This window comes from Nansenia antarctica, assembly GCF_963989245.1.
Source record: "Nansenia antarctica genome assembly, chromosome: 5".
NCBI classification, from domain to species: domain Eukaryota; kingdom Metazoa; phylum Chordata; class Actinopteri; order Argentiniformes; family Microstomatidae; genus Nansenia; species Nansenia antarctica.
Genome location: NC_137690.1, coordinates 73409735 through 73428149, shown reverse-complemented (window position 1 = coordinate 73428149; position 18415 = coordinate 73409735). Strand labels below are relative to the sequence as shown.

Sequence of the window (18415 nt, the reverse complement as noted above, 5' to 3'; positions counted from 1 at the left end):
TGCGACCCCCCCCCTTTCCCAGGCTTCCATACAGACACAACCAGCTGGCTAACGTTAGCTTAGCTAAAGTCACCAGCGCCGGTCCTGATCAGCTAACCGTAGGATGGATGGATGGAGTAGAAGGAGGGATGGAAATACACACATACACAAACTCTCAATGGAAGAGAGGAGGGGCCCTGAGGAGGGAGGGAAGGAGGGAGGGGTACAAAATAATGAAATAGTAATGTTTATAATATAACAGTAATAACTGTGAACAATAATAATAATAATAATAATAATAATAATAATAAACAGCAATTACGATAGAGGAAAAAAATATGAATATGGTTGGAAACCTCAAAAATGCACGGTTGGTGATTTTGTTGTTGTTGTTGTTTGTAAGAAACAAGTAAGGCAGAAGTCAGTTTTGAGTTACTGGCTGGGTCCACAACACACACTGGGCTGGTCCGAACCAGAACCAGAACCGCTGGTAGGTCCAGACCACCCCTCTGACCCGGGCCGCGGACCCTCGGTCTGGGTCTGTCTCTGTCTCTTCTGTGGTACAGTACAGACACAACCAGCTGGCTAAAGTTAGCTTAGCTAACCGTGAGCACCGTTCTGAGACAGCACCCAGCAGCGTCACGGGAACTCCCTCTCTCCGTCTGCGCTCTGCGGTGGTGGTGGATGATGATGATCTCACGCTGTCGTGGGCGGGGGTGAGAAGAGGGGGGGGGGATTTCTCTCTGGTGGTAGGGGACTTGTCTACGTCAGCCAGCGAGAGAAAGAGAGAAAGAGAGTGGGTGAGAGACACGATGAGAACAGCTCATCATCCTCACGTATGATCACACACACACACACACACGAGGAGGTGGAGGAGGAGGGCCCAGGGTGGACGAAGGGGGGTGGTACACCACGTTATAGTTCATGATCCGAGCGGAGAGGGCCAGATCCAGATCTGTGGAGGAGGAGGTGGTGCACAGACCCCAGCGGCTCCTAGCTCCTAGTGCCCACAGACAGGAGTGGGTGCTGGAGGGGGGGGGGCTGTGGAGGGGGTACTGGTATAACTGTTAGTCCGTCATTCTCAGTCATACAGACATAGAGCTCCAGACCAGTGTCTGTAGTCTGTAGTTCAACACCCCTCTCACTCTCACTCCCTTAACTCCCCTCTCACTCTCACTCTCTCAGTCTGTTACTTTGTTCATGTACTGTCCACGGTGGTCCTCCCCTGCCCATCATCCACCAAGGATGCCCTGAATACAATACTTTTTTAATGTTAGAAATATATATACACGTGTTCAGATTCTCTGTGCACAGACACCGTCTGAGTTGAAGCTCAGAGACGATAGAAGATAGCAAAGGAGAGACAGGCTTGACCTCCCTCCTGTATATCCGCCACCCCCCCCCAACATATCTAAACCGTTAAAAAATAGTTATTCCTGATTCATATCAAATGATATTTTTTTGGGAAATATAACATTTGTATCTCTTTTAATAATCTCTCTATTTTAGTATATCTTTTTTTTTTACATAGTATAAAAAAGAAGGCAAAGTGGCAGTGAGTCTGAGAGAGAGAGAGACAGAGAGAGAGAGAGAGAGGGACACAGAGAGAGAGAGACACAGAGAGACAGACAGAGAGAGAGAGAGAGACAGAGAGAGAGAGAGAGAGAGAGAGAGAGAGAGACAGAGAGAGAGACAGAGAGAGAGAGAATAATATTTGTTCGGGTAATTAGATTTCCTGTCAGATAAAAAGGCACAATCTCATTATGTCCCCTTTGTTAAGATCCTAACGGTCTTCATGTTTCTCTTACTTACATACAGAAGATAAAACCTTGTTATAAAGTAAAATGGGGCCTTTGTGAAGTTTGCCTGAGTTCACCTTGGTACTCATTCATTTCATGGTTTAGTTTTCTTTTTCTCCAAACGAATCAAAAGGAAAATCAATTCAACTTCATTGTCTCAGTTCAAGGAAGATCTTCTTACAAGGTTAACTGTCGCCTTGTCCCTGCGTCTCCCTGTGAATACTGTCCTTTTCCTTTTCAAGTCCTGGCGGAGGGCAGAGAGTTTGTCACACCAGGGGGACGACGACGACGACGACGACACACGTGAGGAGGCAAGAACAGCCCCCGCACCGACACCAACACCAACTGCCCAGGCCAACCGACATCTCGCCATCTCGGTGGTCTGGTTCTGAGAGGGACGTCTCCAAACGTGTCCCATGGTCTGTTCCTGGACCCTGCCTTGTCCCAAGGCCGTCCTCAGAGGCCCGGTTGGGCCTTGAGTTGGATAACTGCGCGTCAAACGTGAAAAGGTCGTCCGTTAAGGCTGGCTGGGTCTGGGCGGGTGGGAGGGTACTGTGTTCTGTGCTGGTGCCACGTTGTACAACAAAGGATGTCCAGTTACCGTGGAAACCGCCAACTGTCAGTTAACACTTGAGTGAGAAAAGGGAGGTCGACGAGAGGTGAGGAGGAGGTGGTGGAGGTTGTGGGTGAGGGTGAAGAGGAGGTGGAGGTGGTGGAGGTTGTGGGTGAGGGAGGGAGGTGAGGGAATCTGACATCCCTCCATCACTCCACAAGACTGTGGATGGCGGTGGCGTGCGACATACATCCATCCGACGTACGACGTTTAGACCGACGCACCTTTCTTCTCTCACGTGTCAGTTACGCTGATGTCAGGTGGGGGGGCGTGGACGAAGAGAGAGTGAGTCGTCGAGCGAGAGAGGGAGTGAGAGAGTGAGAGAGCACTCGCCAAAACAAAGGGTCTGTCCTGCGTCACGTGTCCGTGTCCCTGAGGAGAGGCGAGCGCCTCGTCGTTCTGTGTGGGGGCGGCAAATGCTAATAACGAAGTCTCCCAGCGATCCTCTCCTCTCCTCTCCTCTCTCCTCTCCTCTCCATATCATCAGTTGCAGGTAAAGAGACAGTCACACTCTTCTGCAATAATCTCTTCAGGTCTGACCGACACATCACCCAGTGTCAGTATCAATGAGGGGGCTATCTGGGGGGGGGGGCGGGGGCTAGGCTGTAGGTTTGGACCGGTAGGTGTCTCCCTGAAAGCAGGGGGGAGGCTGGCGGGAGTGTAGAAATCGGAGGACGGGGGCTCATTGTAAAGCATGGAACGGGATGAGGAACAGTGTCGAACCAGGGAGGTCAGAGGTCGTCAGATCACCGCGGTTACACCCGGTCTTGTCTTGTCTTTACTCCAAATGTTGATCCCAATAGAAAATGTCAGACTTTTTTTGGTGTGTCGTCCCTCAATAACCTCAATTAAAATCGTTTTTTTAAATCGTATGTAGTGTAGAACTAACTTTTACTGCTGTTCATTCCTGACAACAGCTGTCTAGGCTCTCTGTGAACTGTGAGAGAGACTGGTACATATCTGGCAGCGTGCGTCGAATAGAAGCTGCTGGAACACAATGCAGGAACTGTCAGTGACCTTCCCCTTTCAAACGGTCTTCTCAGAGAGAGGCGCGCTGCCTGCCGCGCTAACAACGTTATATCATGAACACACGCACAGTTCTAACAGAGTTATAGTTCTACAGTACACACTGTCTGTCTTGAAGCAGCAGAACCACAAACACCACCACAACACCACCGCCGCCACAGCAGGACTCATTTATCTCATCTGCCTGGACGAATAAACGAGTATCGTGTAATTCGTGACGGTGAGCAGAGGGTGAGGAGATGTAACCGGGAGACCGGTTGGTAGATAAATCTTTCAGAGGTTGAGGATCCTCTTTAACGGGCCGAGATCAGATCCGAGATCAGATCCGGTTCCTTCTTCCTCTCTGGTGACTGGAGACGCTCCTCTCCTACCCTGGCGGAGTCGGTTATTGACCTCCACGACACAGGAGAGGAGGAGGAGGAGAGGTCTGACGGTGGAGGTGAGAGAAGAGGATGTCATGGAGGAGGAGGGGGAGGGGGAGGAAACCAGTTGGGGTAAAACTTTAAACATTGAGAATACAGGGAGGGAGGGAGGGAAGGAGAGAGGGAAGGGAGGGAGGGAGACTTGAGTCGATGCACGTTGCTGAATCTGATATCAGAGAGGAGGAGGGTAAAAGTCTAGTCTGGCCTGATTCTTTCACTAGAAAGTTCCAGTTCCTCAACTACAGCCATTATCCGTTCCATGCAGCCTCTGTCCTCCGATTTCTACCTCCGCCAGCCTCCCCAGCCTGTAAGGCTGCAGGGGGAGGGGGGGGAGGAGGCACCTTAAGGCAGTGTCCAGGTCCGAGGGATGGAGGGATGGAGGGTTTGGGCCTCAGGGGATCTGGGGGGGAGGGGAGGACGTCAGTATCCACACTCGTCCATCTTTAGTGTCTTGGTCACGGCGTGGCACATGCGTGTGCGTGGTGTCAGAGCCGTGTGGTTTGTGTGTGTGTATGTGTGTGTGTGTGTGTGTGTGTGCACGAGTCTGCAGTCTGAAGTGAAAGGCTGGCTCTGTCTCGTGCTTCTCTGCTTACGCACTTGTGTGTCTATGTGTCTATGTTGACAATAATAAGTGAGTGTGTGTGTGTGTGTGTGTGTGTGTGTGTGTATGTGGCAGTACGACCCCAGGCGGCTGGTGTGTGTGTGTGTCTAATGTGTGTGTGTCTCTAATGTGTGTGTGTGTGTGTGTGTGTGTCCCAGCATGCCTCAGCAGGCGTTGTTCTCCAGGGACAGCTGCGCCGTGGCTTTCTGCAGCTCAGAGCTGGCCCTGCGCTGGATGGGTGGCGGGGGGAGGGCCGCCTCCCCCAGGCCTAGGCTCCGCCCCTCCACGCCCAGACCCCTCCCCTCCGCCGCGACCAGGCCCGGGAGGCCCCTCCCCCCTCCCTCGCCGTTCTCCACGGCCACCGGCGCCACCGCCACCTCCCTCGGCTCCACCTCCTCCTCCGCCTCCGCCCGCACCTTCTTGTCCTCCGCCTCGTCTCTCTCCATCCTCTGGTCCTCGCTCCAGCGCCGCTTAAAGCGCAGCTTGAGGGGGATGCAGTTGGGGGAGGAGGAGGCGGGGGGGGTGACGGGGGGGCACTGGAGGCCCGGCTCGCTCTTCATCATCAGCCCCCCCAGCAGCAGGGCGGCGGTGGGCGTGGAGGTGGCGGCGGTGGGCGTGGCGGGGGTCTTGAAGACGTCCTCGTCAAGGCCCTCGTCCGTGGGAGTGGAGTTGGCGTTGTCGGCGGGGCGAGGAGGGGGAGGGGGAGGGTGGAGGGAGGTGAGGAAGGCCTTGCCGTTGGGGATCATCATCATCGGGGGCGGGGCGGTGAAGACGTCACCTTCCTCGTCTTCGTCCTCGCTGATGTCGGTCACCTCCACCTCCTCCTCGGACGACTCGATGTCGGAGACGGGCTCCACCTGGGTGGGGGGGGGGGGGAGGAGTCAGAGGAGAGGAGGGGGAGGAGTCAGAGGAGAGGAGGGGGAGGAGTCAGAGGAGAGGAGTTAAACGCTGAGGTACCTGAGCTGGCGCTCCACGTCAGAAGGAGGCTGGCGGAGGTAGGAGGAATCGGAGGCTGGGCTCGTTGTGACGCGTTAGGGAGCGGAAAGAGGAACGGTGCGTTTGATACCCTTCCTCGTTCCCTTCCATGAGCCCGTCCTCCGATTTCTACCTCCACCAGCCTCCCCCCCACTGCTCCACGCACATAACAAGGCAAAACTAACTTTTGTAACTTTTGTGTGTTTTGTGTCATTTTATGACTATATTCATTCATTTAAAAACCCACTGAGGTCACTGAGAATCAAAAGGTCACCGAGAGTTCAAATGTCTTTTCAAAGTGACTTCCTGGTTCGTCAACTGAACACAAACTGACATCTGATTAGGGTTGCAAAATTCCCGTTCAAGTTTGGGAAACTTTCCGGTAATTTCCATATGTTCCATAATGTTCTAGGTGTTCCATAATGTTCTAGATGTTCCATAATGTTCTAGGTGTTTCATAATGTTCTAGGTGTTCCATAATGTTCTAGGTGTTCCATAATGTTCTAGGTGTTTCATAATGTTCTAGGTGTTCCATAATGTTCTAGATGTTCCATAATGTTCTAGGTGTTCCATAATGTTCTAGGTGTTCCATAATGTTCTAGGTGTTCCATAATGTTCTAGGTGTTCCATAATGTTCTAGATGTTCCATAATGTTCTAGGTGTTCCATAATGTTCTAGATGTTCCAAAATGTTCTAGATGTTCCATAATGTTCTAGATGTTCCATAATGTTCTAGATGTTTCATAATGTTCTAGATGTTTCATAATGTTCTAGGTGTTCCATCATGTTTTAGATGTTTCATAATGTTCATAAAAGTTTCCCTACGGGGTTTCAATATGGAAACTTGGGAAGTGATCGGAAAGCTTCCCAAATGTACGGGAATTGAGAGCTAAATGTCTTTTCAAAGTAACTTCCTGGTTTGTCAACTGATCACAAACTGACACAAACTCACCTTGATCTTGGGAGGCCCCACTAAAGAGCCGGAGCTAGACATCAGCCCGGCGGCAGAGTAGGAGGAGCCTATACTGGAGGAGGAGGAGCCATCACCCCGCTTGCGCCCGAGGGGAGGCGGCTGCAGCTTGAACTTGAAAGGCGACGGGTGTTGTTGTTGTTGTTGTTGCTGCTGTTGCTGTTGTAGCTCCTCCCCCCCGGGGTGATGGAGCAGGGGGTGGTGGGGGAGGGGGAGGCCTGGGTGGTGGCGGTGGTGGTGGGAGGAGACGGCCGGGGGCGGGGGGGCCACGGAGCTCAGTGGGTGGGGCTTGTCGACGGAGGAGGAGGGGGCGTGGGCCGGGGGTAGCCGGTGGGGCTGGGGGATGACGATGTTGGGGTAGTGCAGGAAGGCGCGGGGGCTCAGGTGGTAGTTGTACACGCTCTGGTGGTGCGCCTGCAGGTAGCGCTTCATGTCCTCCGGGTTGAAGGAGAAGTGGGAGCCCAGCATGGGGGAGAGGGAGGGGGAGGGCGTGTACGCCAGGTGGGAGGAGGGCGTCATGGACAGGGCCGGGGAGTGGGGCGGGGGCAGGAGCCCGCCGCTGCCGCCGTGGCCGTGGCTACCGGGGGGGCCCGGCAACGGGGAGACGGGGAACGGGGAGAGGGGGTCCCCCCCCCCGGGGTGGATCCTGTGGCGGGAGAGGCCGGCGGGGTTAGGCCCCACCCCTCCGCCGCCGTAGACGCGGAACAGGGAGTCGTGGGAGAGGCGGGGGTGGTGCAGGAGGCCCCTGTAGGCGCGTTCCGCCGCCCCGCCGACTACGCCAAGTCCTCCGCCGATTCCTCCGACTCCTCCTCCCCCGCCGCCACGCTCCTCGCCGGCCACGCCCTCCTCCAGCTCGGAGTTGGTTGAGGTGCCGTCACTGCAGTCGCTGACGGAGCCGCGGGCCAATCGGCGCGCCACGCCGCCGAACAGGCCGACGCTCCCCCCTGGGCTGCGCAGGTCGTCCGGCCCCCCGGGGGAGAGCACCTCCGAGGGCGTGGAGGGGGGGAAGCGGAAGTGGCTGTGGCCGTGGCTGTGGCCCCCGGTGGGGACGGGAGGGGCGCTCTGGGGGACCCCGCGACCTGGAGAGGGAGAGAGAGAGGGGGAGTGAGAGAGAGAGAGAGAGGGGGGGAGAGAGAGGGAGGGAGAGAGAGAGAGAGAGAGAGAGAGAGAGAGAGAGAGAGAGAGAGAGAGAGAGAGAGAGAGGGGGTGAGTAAAGCCACATAAAGATTTTCTAAATCTTAACAGACCCCACACATGAAGATAAAAAAATCATGGATTGAACAGTTTTGATCGTATTGTGTGTGGTGTGCGCCGATATTCCCAATACAGATTTACATTTACATTTTTGTCATTTAGCAGACGCCTTATTCCAAAGCGATTTACAATCAATACATTTGAATACTAAGCAAGTGAATCATCAATCCACCAGTCGTAGCAGGAAGAGTAATCTAGCTCAGGCCCTTTGATAGAAGGAAAAACCTTCTTCCATCACCTCCTTCTAAACTTTTTTTTTTTGAAACAGAGAAACAGTACAAGGGGGGCAATAGAAGTTTTTAGGGACACAGTAGAGGGTCAAGCGGGTGTCTTCAGGAGACGCAGTGCTGAAGGGCAGAAGATGTCTCAGCACACCACATACATAAAGATCTGTCCTACGACAGTCTGGAGTCTCGTCCCCCCAAGCCAGAAATCTGGCGTGATCAGGGTAGTAGTACCCTGACTGACCTGTACGAGGTAGCCATGTGCGACAGGGCAAATAAAGTACCGAAGAACGAAAAGAAGAAGTCAGCTCACTTCTTGATTGGCTACATTCCATTCCACGTCACAATCAGACTCGGGAGTAGCCCACACACAAGAGGATTTTTGATCGTAAATATTGAACACGTTTAATATTTACGATCGTCAGCCCCGACCATTTTCCGAGCAGATTGTCGGGAGAAATTGACTCTTAACACACCTCACACCACAGGATAATCGTATAGGATCATCTTTAAAGTCATCTCGATAATTGGGCGTTTGCTGTCCAGTGTTTCCTCTATATGCATTTATTTGTGGCGGGCCGCCACAAATAAATTTCCTCCGCCACTAATTGATTCAGACAGTCCACTTTGATTCAGGCTGCGCAGAAAGGCAGCGAGTTATTATGACCGGAGAACAGAAAAAAAGCAGATTGAAGCTAGATTTAGGCCGCTTCCAGACCTACATTTCCTTACGATTTAGGGCGTAGTTAGTTACAATATGTTACAATGTTGCAATTAACCTCGTCGTTTGTGTTCGCACTGCAATCGAGACTGAATCGCTCTCAACAGGCGCGCGGCACGAGGCGACGCGCTTTCAAAACAGTTTTGTGATTGGTCCGAATTTAGCGGGACATTTGAATTTCAGGAAATCACTCTCCTCTCTCTCTCTCTTCGCCCGTCGCTGGTCCCTTTAATCCCGTAAACGTATCCTAATCGAAAATGCAACATCATCAGCGACGACTGTGGGTTATTGCATTTACTGCTGTTCTCTGGTTCATGTTCTTATACCAGTGCTCAGTATAGAGTATTTTAAATGAACATTCGTAATATATGTCTCTGATGTCCTCAAAGGTAAGAGTTGGTTTTCTTTAACTCAACTGATAGCATTACCTTGCTGTTGTTGTTTACCGAATGCTCCATCTGACTGTCACACTGTGATTTTACTTGTGTAAACAGTTAATGAGTAACGTTAGCCGGTTTTGTGTGTGTACTCTCATGTAGGCCTACTTCGTATTGATGAGCTGATGATCTTTCATTGTGTGTGTGTGTGTATGTATGTATGAATGTGACTGTCAGTCACAAGTAGGGGTGTAACGGATCACGGATAATCCGTGATCCGTTCGGATCGCCCTCCACGGTTCGGAACGCATGTGTACCGCGGATCAATAGCAAAATCGTTTTTTTTTTTTTTTTTTTTTTTTTTCTTTCCTAACACCAGGGGAGCCACCCCTCCTAAATTTCGTTGTTTGGTACCTGTACTGTAGCAATGACAATAAAGACCATTCATTCATTCAAATGTAACCGGTAGAAAAACAATCATGTGCGCTTTATTCTCACTCTCTGCATGTGTACTGAGTTGACAACAACATTCATTCACTCATCTCTGTCCCAATTATATCACGTCATATCACCCGCTAAGCAGCCTGGGTGATTGTGTAAACACACAAAAAAAGTACTCTGTTACTTTGCAGCAGTGATGTTATATATATGTTGTTATATATATATGTTGTTATATATAGATGTTATATATATATGTGATATATATATCAGTTTTGACATCTTGAATGTTGTTTTTTTGTTTCACACATTAAAAGTGGTGTTTTTACAGAATACAAGGAATAAATATATGTTTTGTGTTGATCCGAAAAATGATCCGATCCGTGACTCAAAATCCGTGACACGATCCGATCCGTGAGTTAGGTGATCCGTTACACCCCTAGTCACAAGTTTATATTCTACGGATGTTGTTCAGTGCTGTATGCGCGTTCCCGGTTCCATGTGTACTCTACTCTTGTGTACTTCATATTCGATGAGCTGATTATCTCTCGTGTACTTCATATTCGATGAGCTGATGATCTTTCTGTGTGTGTGTGTGTGTGTGTCATGCGCGTTCCGCATGTTCCGCTGCAGCTGTAGGATATATTGGTATTTGATCACCTTCTATATAAAATCACCTGCTCGACTTTAATGACTTAACCACTAAAACAATTTTAAAAAATGTTGCCATCCTCTAGTTTTGGGTGAAATTACGTCTTTGTTTTGAGCGCCAGTGCGCAGAACCTCAGTATATACAGTAGCAGCAGGCGTTAGCTTGTTAGCCAACATACCTCAGAGTGTACTGCAGCAGCTAAGGCAACAGATAGTTATGACAGCGATGTGTTGTGTCGGTGTTAAGACACCTGTCTTGTCGCTGCTTTACATAAACGTCTGGCCAAGGAGTTTGTTTACGTCTATGTTGTGTGTGAACGACTGAAAAACATGTCGCTTGATGTCACAGCCTGACTACGCTGCAGGGTTTTCCCGACTACAACATTCTTCTACTTGTGTAAGACACAGTTTCCCCCCCCAGGCAGAGTCACCCTGCAGGGGGTGTAGGATGGGAACCAGAAACTACCCCTATGGATCAGAACAGGGAGGGAGGGAGGGGGGGAGAGAGAGAGAGGGAGAGAGGGGGAGAGAGAGAAAAGAGAGAGAGAGAGAGAGAGGAAGAGAGAGAGAAGGAGGGGGAGAGAGAGGAAGAGAGAGAGGAAAGAGGGAGAGGAGAGAGAGAGAGAAAGAGGAAGAGAGAGAGAGACGGAGAGGGAGAGAGGAAGAGAGAGAGAGAGACGGAGAGGGAGAACGCTTGAGAGTTAAACCACTCAGCCGGGCCGACAGAACCCAGCCCAAAGCGAGACCGAGAGAGAGAGAAAGAGAGAGAGAGAGGGAACCCAAGAGAGAGAGAGATAAACCCGACAGCACCAGAGAGACCAAAGCGCCGGCAGGGGCCACGTGTCACATTCCCCAGCTCCCGCCGCTCCGCCAGGGAGCGTGTGGCACCAGACATTCTTGGCGGGCCGGCCCGCTCCGACGGCACCCAAATTAAATCTTGGAAACTCCTCTCGTCTGCCATCACAAACAACAGAGTCGGGCCGGGCCGGGTCGGTCTGCGTTCCCAGAACCCGACCCGCCAGAACCCGAGAGTAAGGAGTGAGTTAACTCACTACGCCAGCCCGGGTCCAAGATATAAAAAACACACACACACGCGCGCGCCCGCACGCACGCACACACGCACACACGTCGAGAACCACCCCAGACCACTTCAACACACACGCAGCACAGCGCCCCCGTATCCATTACAGCACGATGAAAGCTGCATGCGCCCCGACGGTGACGTCATGGTGTGTGTGTCGTCGTGCTTCATGTGTTATTTATACTGCGGCTAGGCTTACCGACCGCTGCAGGGACAGGGGGGGGACGGGGACGGGAGGAAGACAGTTTGTGTACGGCGGTGGCGGGGGCTGAACACAAATACAGGCTACCGCGCTACGTAAACAGACGAGGAAGGTTGTGTTTTGGTCAGGGGTGTCACTGCGCGTCAGATTATGTCAGAGTATGTCAGAGTATGTCAGAGTGTGTCAGAGTATGTCAGAGTATGTCAGAGTATGTCAGAGTATGTCAGAGTATGTCAGAGTATGTCAGAACATAGGGGGAACATAGGACCCTTTTTCGGGAGGGAGGTAGGGTACCGGGGGAATATAGGACCCGGGGAACATAGGGATGACCCTGACAAATCAAATCAAATCAAATTTTATTTGTATAGCGCATTTCTTACAAGATGCAACTCAATGCGCTTCACACAATGAACATTTTCAGTCAATCAGTCAATCAATCAATCAATACTGACAGAGCCGCGAGCAGGCAAAAGTGGAAAACCTGTACACCATGTAGCCAGGAAAATTCCCTTGCAGCGCTCTAGCGACTACTAGCCAGTTTGCCTACCAGCACCCAGAGGTGGATCCCCACACCCCCCGCCGCCCCACACACCCAGCCCGCCCCACCACCAGCACACCCGGCCCAGCCAAGCAAGCACAGACCATAAAGGCCCCGCACAAGGACGACCAAGCAGGTGCCCCGGCGGCGGAACAGACCAGGCACACGGGGCAGCCGGGGGCCCCCAAGGGGTGAGCACAGGGGCATTAAGGGTGAGCACAGGGGCATTAAGGGGCTTTTAAGTCTCAGATCTTTTATGATGACAAACACCTGCCCTCTTCTCCTTCCCTCCTCCCGGGAAAAACAAACAAACAAACACACAACTTCCTCTTCCTGTTCTCCAGCAGCGCTGCGTGACCGCCGACGGCACTTCTAGTTCTCACGGAGGGTTTTCCCTACGATAACTGATGTATAGCTGTTGACTCACTTACAATAAGTACATTTGTACATAGCCTTTATTTTAAATTATATATATATATATATATATATTTTTTAATTTTTCTTTTTTTTTTCTCCCTTTCCTAACACCAGGGGAGCCACCCCTCCTAAATTTCGTTGTTTGGTACCTGTACTGTAGCAATGACAATAAAGTCCATTCATTCATTCATTCATTTGTCTAAACGTTAAGTTGCTTTGCATGAAAGCAGCAGCTGCTCTGAAATGACGTGTGTGTTCGTTCAATGTGATGGGAATGCAGAACGTCGGTTCTGATTCCTGGAAGCCCTTCGGCCCTTTCTCACGAATACGCTCAGGGAACTTGGCGTACACCAAACCACGCGTAACCACGGCTTAACCACGGTCTAACCAGTCCCATGTCCCGCGTTACTTCACCGACCGAACTCATCAGAGCCACCGCCCAGGCCACACAGCTGGGGAGAGACTGGTAGCTCCCAGCGTTTGATGTTGGGGAAGTTAACGCAGCGTATACATAGAGAGTCCTGTTACCTCATCCTCCTATATTTATCTCCTCTCTTCACAGGGTTCCTACGAGTTTCGACAACTCCAATTTAAGACCTTTCAAGATTTTTTTTTTTTACCTTCTTGAATAGAATTTTAGACCTGTTCGTGACACCGTGTGATCGCTTTTTGTCATCCTGGAGGTGATGAAATTAAGGATTTCACTGCCATACAGACAAAAAAGGAAGCGATCTGGCATTTGTTTGGTTACAGCCTGATTCATTTCCGCGTAAATAGATGTGGTCGGACTGATTTCCTTGCAGGATCTCATTTTTAAGACCTAGCATCTCATTTCTTTGACCGAATAACTGAAATTTGAGACCTTTTTAGGCCTTGTCGATTGGATTGCTGGATTTTAGACTTAAAGGCTTTTTAAGACCAGCGCGGGAACCCTGCTTCACTACTGCTGCTGCTGTGATTCCTTGTGTCATTAGTTCACGTTTACATTTTTGGGGCATTTAGCAGACGCCTATCAGCCTTATTCCAAAGCCATGGAATTCTTAATCATTATGACCTCAATGTGTTGCACTGTTGAGGAGCTAGCTTTATCTGAGCATTCCGTTATATATAAACTCCCAAAAAAAAACTCAGTTGATTATTCCTCCCCTTTAATAATACCAATTGGTATTGTGTTTTATATCGTTGGAAAGCCTGATTAGTCACCAGTCAGCAATTCTTTTTTGGGGGGGGGCGCTACCCACACGTTTAGCTGTGTTGCTCATTCCACAAATGCATGATCCTTACAAGCTGTACCTCGTTGTAAAAGTGACTAATCAGGCTTCGCAAATATCTAAATCAGCCAATCACGTGGCAGCACCTCAGTGCATTCAGAGAGGTAGACATGGTGGAGACGACCTGCTGAGGACCAATTGCCCATCAGACCGAAGCGTCCGCCTGGGGGAGGGAGGTGTGTGTGTGTAGCTGGTGAAGTGGTGGACTAAAGGTGTGGTAGTGGTGGTGGGGGTGGTGTACCCAAGGTGTGTGTGTGTGTGTGTGTGTGTATATGTATGACCATTACCCTGTCTACAGCTGTAGTCTGTGTGTGTGTGTGTGTGTAGAAATGTATGACCATTACCCTGTCTACGGCTGTAGTCTGTGTGTGTGTGTGTGTGAGAGAGAGAGTGATTTGAGGCGGTGTGTGTGTGTGTGTGTGAGAGAGAGAGTGATTTGAGGCGGTGTGTGTGTGTGTGATGATTCACTCACTCAGACAGATGAATTAGTTCAGTATGAGTACCGGTAAGTCTCTTTGGATAACGACGTCTGCTGGAGGCCAAACATGTCAAATGTAAGTAATGTCTGAGGGGGGGGGGGCGGACCTGAGTCTGTGTGTGTGTGTGTGTGTGTGTGTGTGTGTGTGTGTGTGTGTGTGTGTGTGTGTGTGTGTGTACCTGAGCCCATGTCTATGAAGGGGTAGTTGACCAGCACCAGCTTGTTGAAGTTGAACTTGTAGGTGAACCTCTTCCCTTTGGTCTTGTGGAGGATCCTCTTGTTGTAGTAATACCTGTCAGGAGGAGGTCAGAGGTTAAAGGTCACACGGGGTCAGACAAGACAACCAACCTGGTTTAACCTCTGTGACGTGTCCCTACCCCGCAGGGAGGCTGGCGGAGGTAGAAACCGGAGGACGGAGGAGGAATCCATGATGTCACGGACGGAACAGAATCAGGGAAGGTTTCAAAACGTTGTTGTTTGTGTTTGACACCGTGCCTGGCTCCGGTCCCATCATGCATTGCAAGGAGCCCCCCCCCCCCCCCCCCCCATCCTCCCATTTCTACCTCCTCCGACCTCTCCCCCCCCTCCCCCCCGGCCCTTGAGAATGACATCATCATCATCACACAGGAAACCAAGAGCGACCCCACAGCACATCTTTATGTGAGAGGTGGCCGTTAAGAAACTGCTGGAAAACACACAGAGACACACAGAGACACACAGAACACCGGCGACTGCCGATGACTAATGCAGGTGCACGAACTCTTCAATCACCTCTGTTCCCTTCTGTTGTGGATGGAGGGAGGGGGTGGGAGAGATGGAGAGGGGGATGGAGAGAGGGAGACAGAGAGAGAAAGGGAGAGAGAGGATGGGAGAGAGATGGAGAGAATGAGGGGGAAGGAGAGAGTGTGAGAGAGGGAGAGAGAGGATGGGAGAGAATGAGGGGGAAGGAGAGAGTGAGAGAGGGAGGGGGAGAGATGGAGAGAATGAGGGGGAAGGAGAGAGTGAGAGTGACAGAGAGAAGGAGGGAGAGAGAGAGAGAAAGGACAGAGGGGGAGAAGGAGAGAGAGAGAGAGAGAAAGGACAGAGGGGGAGAAGGAGAGAGAGACAGAGAGAGAGAGGGAGAGGTAGGTAGCCCTACTCCTATTAAGCCAGGACGTCCATTCATTGGGAGCTTTCTGACAGCCATAGACACCATGCAGAGGTTAGAGGGGCTGGAGAGAAGGTCTCTTCTGGTGTGTGTGTGTGTGTGTGTGTGTGTGTGTGTGTGTGTGTATAACTACACAAAGAGATGTAGGCCTCTTTTGGTGAGTGTGTGCGTCAGCGATGTCCTCATTTGGTGTGTGTGTGTGTGTGTGTGTCTAGCCTAGTCAAGGTCACCCACACTAAATGGAGGAGGCTTTCTGCTGCTTTCTACTAAACCACACACACACACACACACACACACCCAAGGCGGCCCTAATCACATTCTACACTAACAAGGACGGCCCAGCGAAGCCTTCCTGAAGAAGAGGGAGGTCTGGGTCAGCTGGGTGGCGTAGCTCACTGATGTGAGAACCACGTCACCACAAGGACCCTGGCTCCATCTTGGCCATCCACCTGCACGTCATCCCTCCTCTCTCTCATCCATCCTTCCTGTCAGTCTCTACTGTCTCTATCCTCCTCTCTCTCTCACCCATCCTTCCTGTCACTCTCTACTGTCTCTATCCTCCTCTCTCTCTCTCTCTCTCTCTCTCTCTCACCCATCCTTCCTGTCAGTCTCTACTGTCTATATCCTCCTCTCTCTCTCTCTCTCTCTCTCTCACCCATCCTTCCTGTCAGTCTCTACTGTCTCTATCTTCCTCTTCCTCTCTCTCTCTCTCTCTCTCTCTCTCACTCATCCTTCCTGTCAATCTCTACTGTCTCTATCCTCCTCTCTCTCTCTCTCTCTCTCTCTCTCTCACCCATCCTTCCTGTCAGTCTCTACTGTCTCTATCTTCCTCTTCCTCTCTCTCTCTCTCTCTCTCTCACTCACTCACTCATCCTTCCTGTCACTCTCTACTGTCTCTATCCTCCTCTCTCTCATCCATCCTTCCTGTCAATCTCTCTCTACTGTCTCTATTCCAATAAAGCAGAAATGCCCTAACAATCATATTTTCTTTAAAAATGAAGTCAAGATGGCATGGGTGGGTAGTATATATATATGCTGCCCAAGCAGTTTTCTTTGCCCTAGCCGTGACGTTGTGATGTGGTGTCCCGTGTCATGTGACTGAGGGGACGCCTGGTGAAGCATGACTGTTTCGTTTTCTCCCAAGCTTTTCATAAAACGGTATTGACACAGATGTCCTGGGAGTTCTTGCTCATACCCCTAACCTTAACCCATATGTCTGAAGAACCAACCGGAAAGTAAAAATATATAACATTTTTAGAGAGAGAGTGAGAGGACAGAGAGAGAGAGAGTGTGGAGGACAGAGAGACAGAGAGAGAGAGAGGACAGAGAGAGAGAGGACAGAGAGAGACAGAGAGAGCGAGAGAGAGAGACACAGAGAGAGAGAGAGAGAGAGAGAGAGAGACAGAGACAGAGAGAGAGAGACAGAGAGAGAGAGACGGAGAGAGAAAGAGGGAGGGGGGGTGGAAGGTCTGTAGGTGTTGACTGCTGTTAAAGACTCAACACCACTTTAACAAGGCCGGACTGACATACCTTCACAGGTGGCACACACACACACACACACACACACACACACACACACACACACACACACACACCTCCGTGACCACAGCATACCAACCAGTGCAGCACACACAGTGATAATATAACAGTATGCAAAAAAAAAAGAAGAGTCTGTCTCACCGGAGCAGACAGACAGACAAACAGACAGGCAGGCAGACAGACAGACGTCTCACTGGAGCAGACAGACAGACAGACAGACAGCCAGCCAGACAGACAGGCACAGGCACAGACAGACAGACAGCCAGCCAGCCAGCCAGCCACCCAGACAGACAGACGTGCGTCTCACCGGAGTGCCCTGCTGAGCTTGTCATAGTTCATCTGGGGTTTACTCTTCCGCGCGCCCCACAGCCGGGCCACCTCCTCCGGGTCCTTGATGACGAACTCCCCGTAGTCCCCCTGCCAGGCGATCACGTCGTGGTACTCCTCCTTACGCAGCAGCTCCAGGATGAAGTGCCACAGCTGGATCTGCCGCGAGCCGGGGCTCGACTCTGGCTTGTAGGCCCAGTCTGGGAAGGCAAACCCTGGGGAGAGAGAGGGGGAGAAGAGAGGGGTTAGATGGATGGAGGGACTGAACCCTGGGGAGAGGAGGGGGAGAGAGAGGGGTTAGATGGAGGGACTGGAGGAGGGGGAGAGAGAGGGGTTAGATGGAGGGACTGAACCCTGGGGAGAGGAGGGGGAGAGAGAAGGGTTAGGAGAAGATGATATGTGTGTGTGTGTCTGTGTTTGAAAGACATATCGGCCTCTTTTGGTGAGAGTGTGTGTGTGTGTGTGTGTGTGTGTGTCTGTGTTCGAAAGACATATAGGCCTCTTTTGGTGAGAGTGTGTGTGTGTCTGTGTTTGAAAGACATATAGGCCTGTTCTTTTGGTGAGAGAGTGTGTACGATGTGCGTGAGCTTCAACGGTCACCAAAAGCTGTTTTATGTAACTGGAAGACGTCTCATAAGACATAAGACCTCTCACTAACCTCCACTATCAATCACTACAATATCTAACGGCTTCTCTTGGTGGACCCTTTTATTCTCTACTTCATCTCCTTCCTTCATCATCAGGCCCTTCATGTATTATTTATTCATATATGCTTCCAATACAACTACAAAGACCTCCAGGGCCCAAATGAGTTCCAGTTTATTGGCTGTGTGGCTGTGTGCTGCTGTTCAAATGAACTTTTACTTGGGGAGGCAGTGGGGGGGGGGTCTTCATATGGGTCTGTCTGTCTGTCTGTTAGGGGTTCTGGAGAACATCAAAGACCTCTGCCAGGAGTTTGATCTCCATGTGGGCCCCAACCCTGCTACCAGCTTGGCTCGCTTCACTGACTGACTGACTCAAGCCCCTACGGGGGGAAATATACAGTCTGCTGGGAGCGTGGCCCTTGTTAAGTAAAACACACAACCACCTCCTCCACTGATGTCCATTGTAAGCCCCTGAAACTAGGCTAATACGCTACGTATGTATGGACCCCCGAATCTGCCTGCCGGATCTTAGAAACTAAGAGGGGTTTTTAGCGGTTTTGCATGTTCCCCTTATCAAAGCCGTACCAGGGGCTTAAGAAGCCAGACTGACTGTCAGTGTTGTGTTGTCTGTGTGTGTGTATGTCTGTGTGTGTGTGTGTGTGTGTGTGTGTCAGTGTTGTGTTGTCTGTGTGTGTGTATGTCTGTGTGTGTGTGTCAGTGTT

At 51.1% G+C, this 18415-nt stretch overlaps 1 protein-coding gene across 1 annotated transcript in view; it reads right to left on the bottom strand.

The window, feature by feature from the left end:
* Positions 1-4604: 4604 nt before the first annotated feature.
* Positions 4605-18415, bottom strand: part of erf (Ets2 repressor factor) — a gene marked incomplete at its 3' end in the record, with an annotated part of 34392 nt that continues 20581 nt past the window's right edge. Inside the window, exons 2-5 of the mRNA XM_080530864.1 lie at positions 17030-17264; positions 14216-14328; positions 6367-7463; positions 4605-5297 (exon numbers count right to left, since the gene is read on the bottom strand). Coding sequence (XP_080386990.1) covers positions 4605-5297; positions 6367-7463; positions 14216-14328; positions 17030-17264 — 2138 coding nt within the window. The remainder of the gene's footprint in view (positions 5298-6366; positions 7464-14215; positions 14329-17029; positions 17265-18415) is intronic.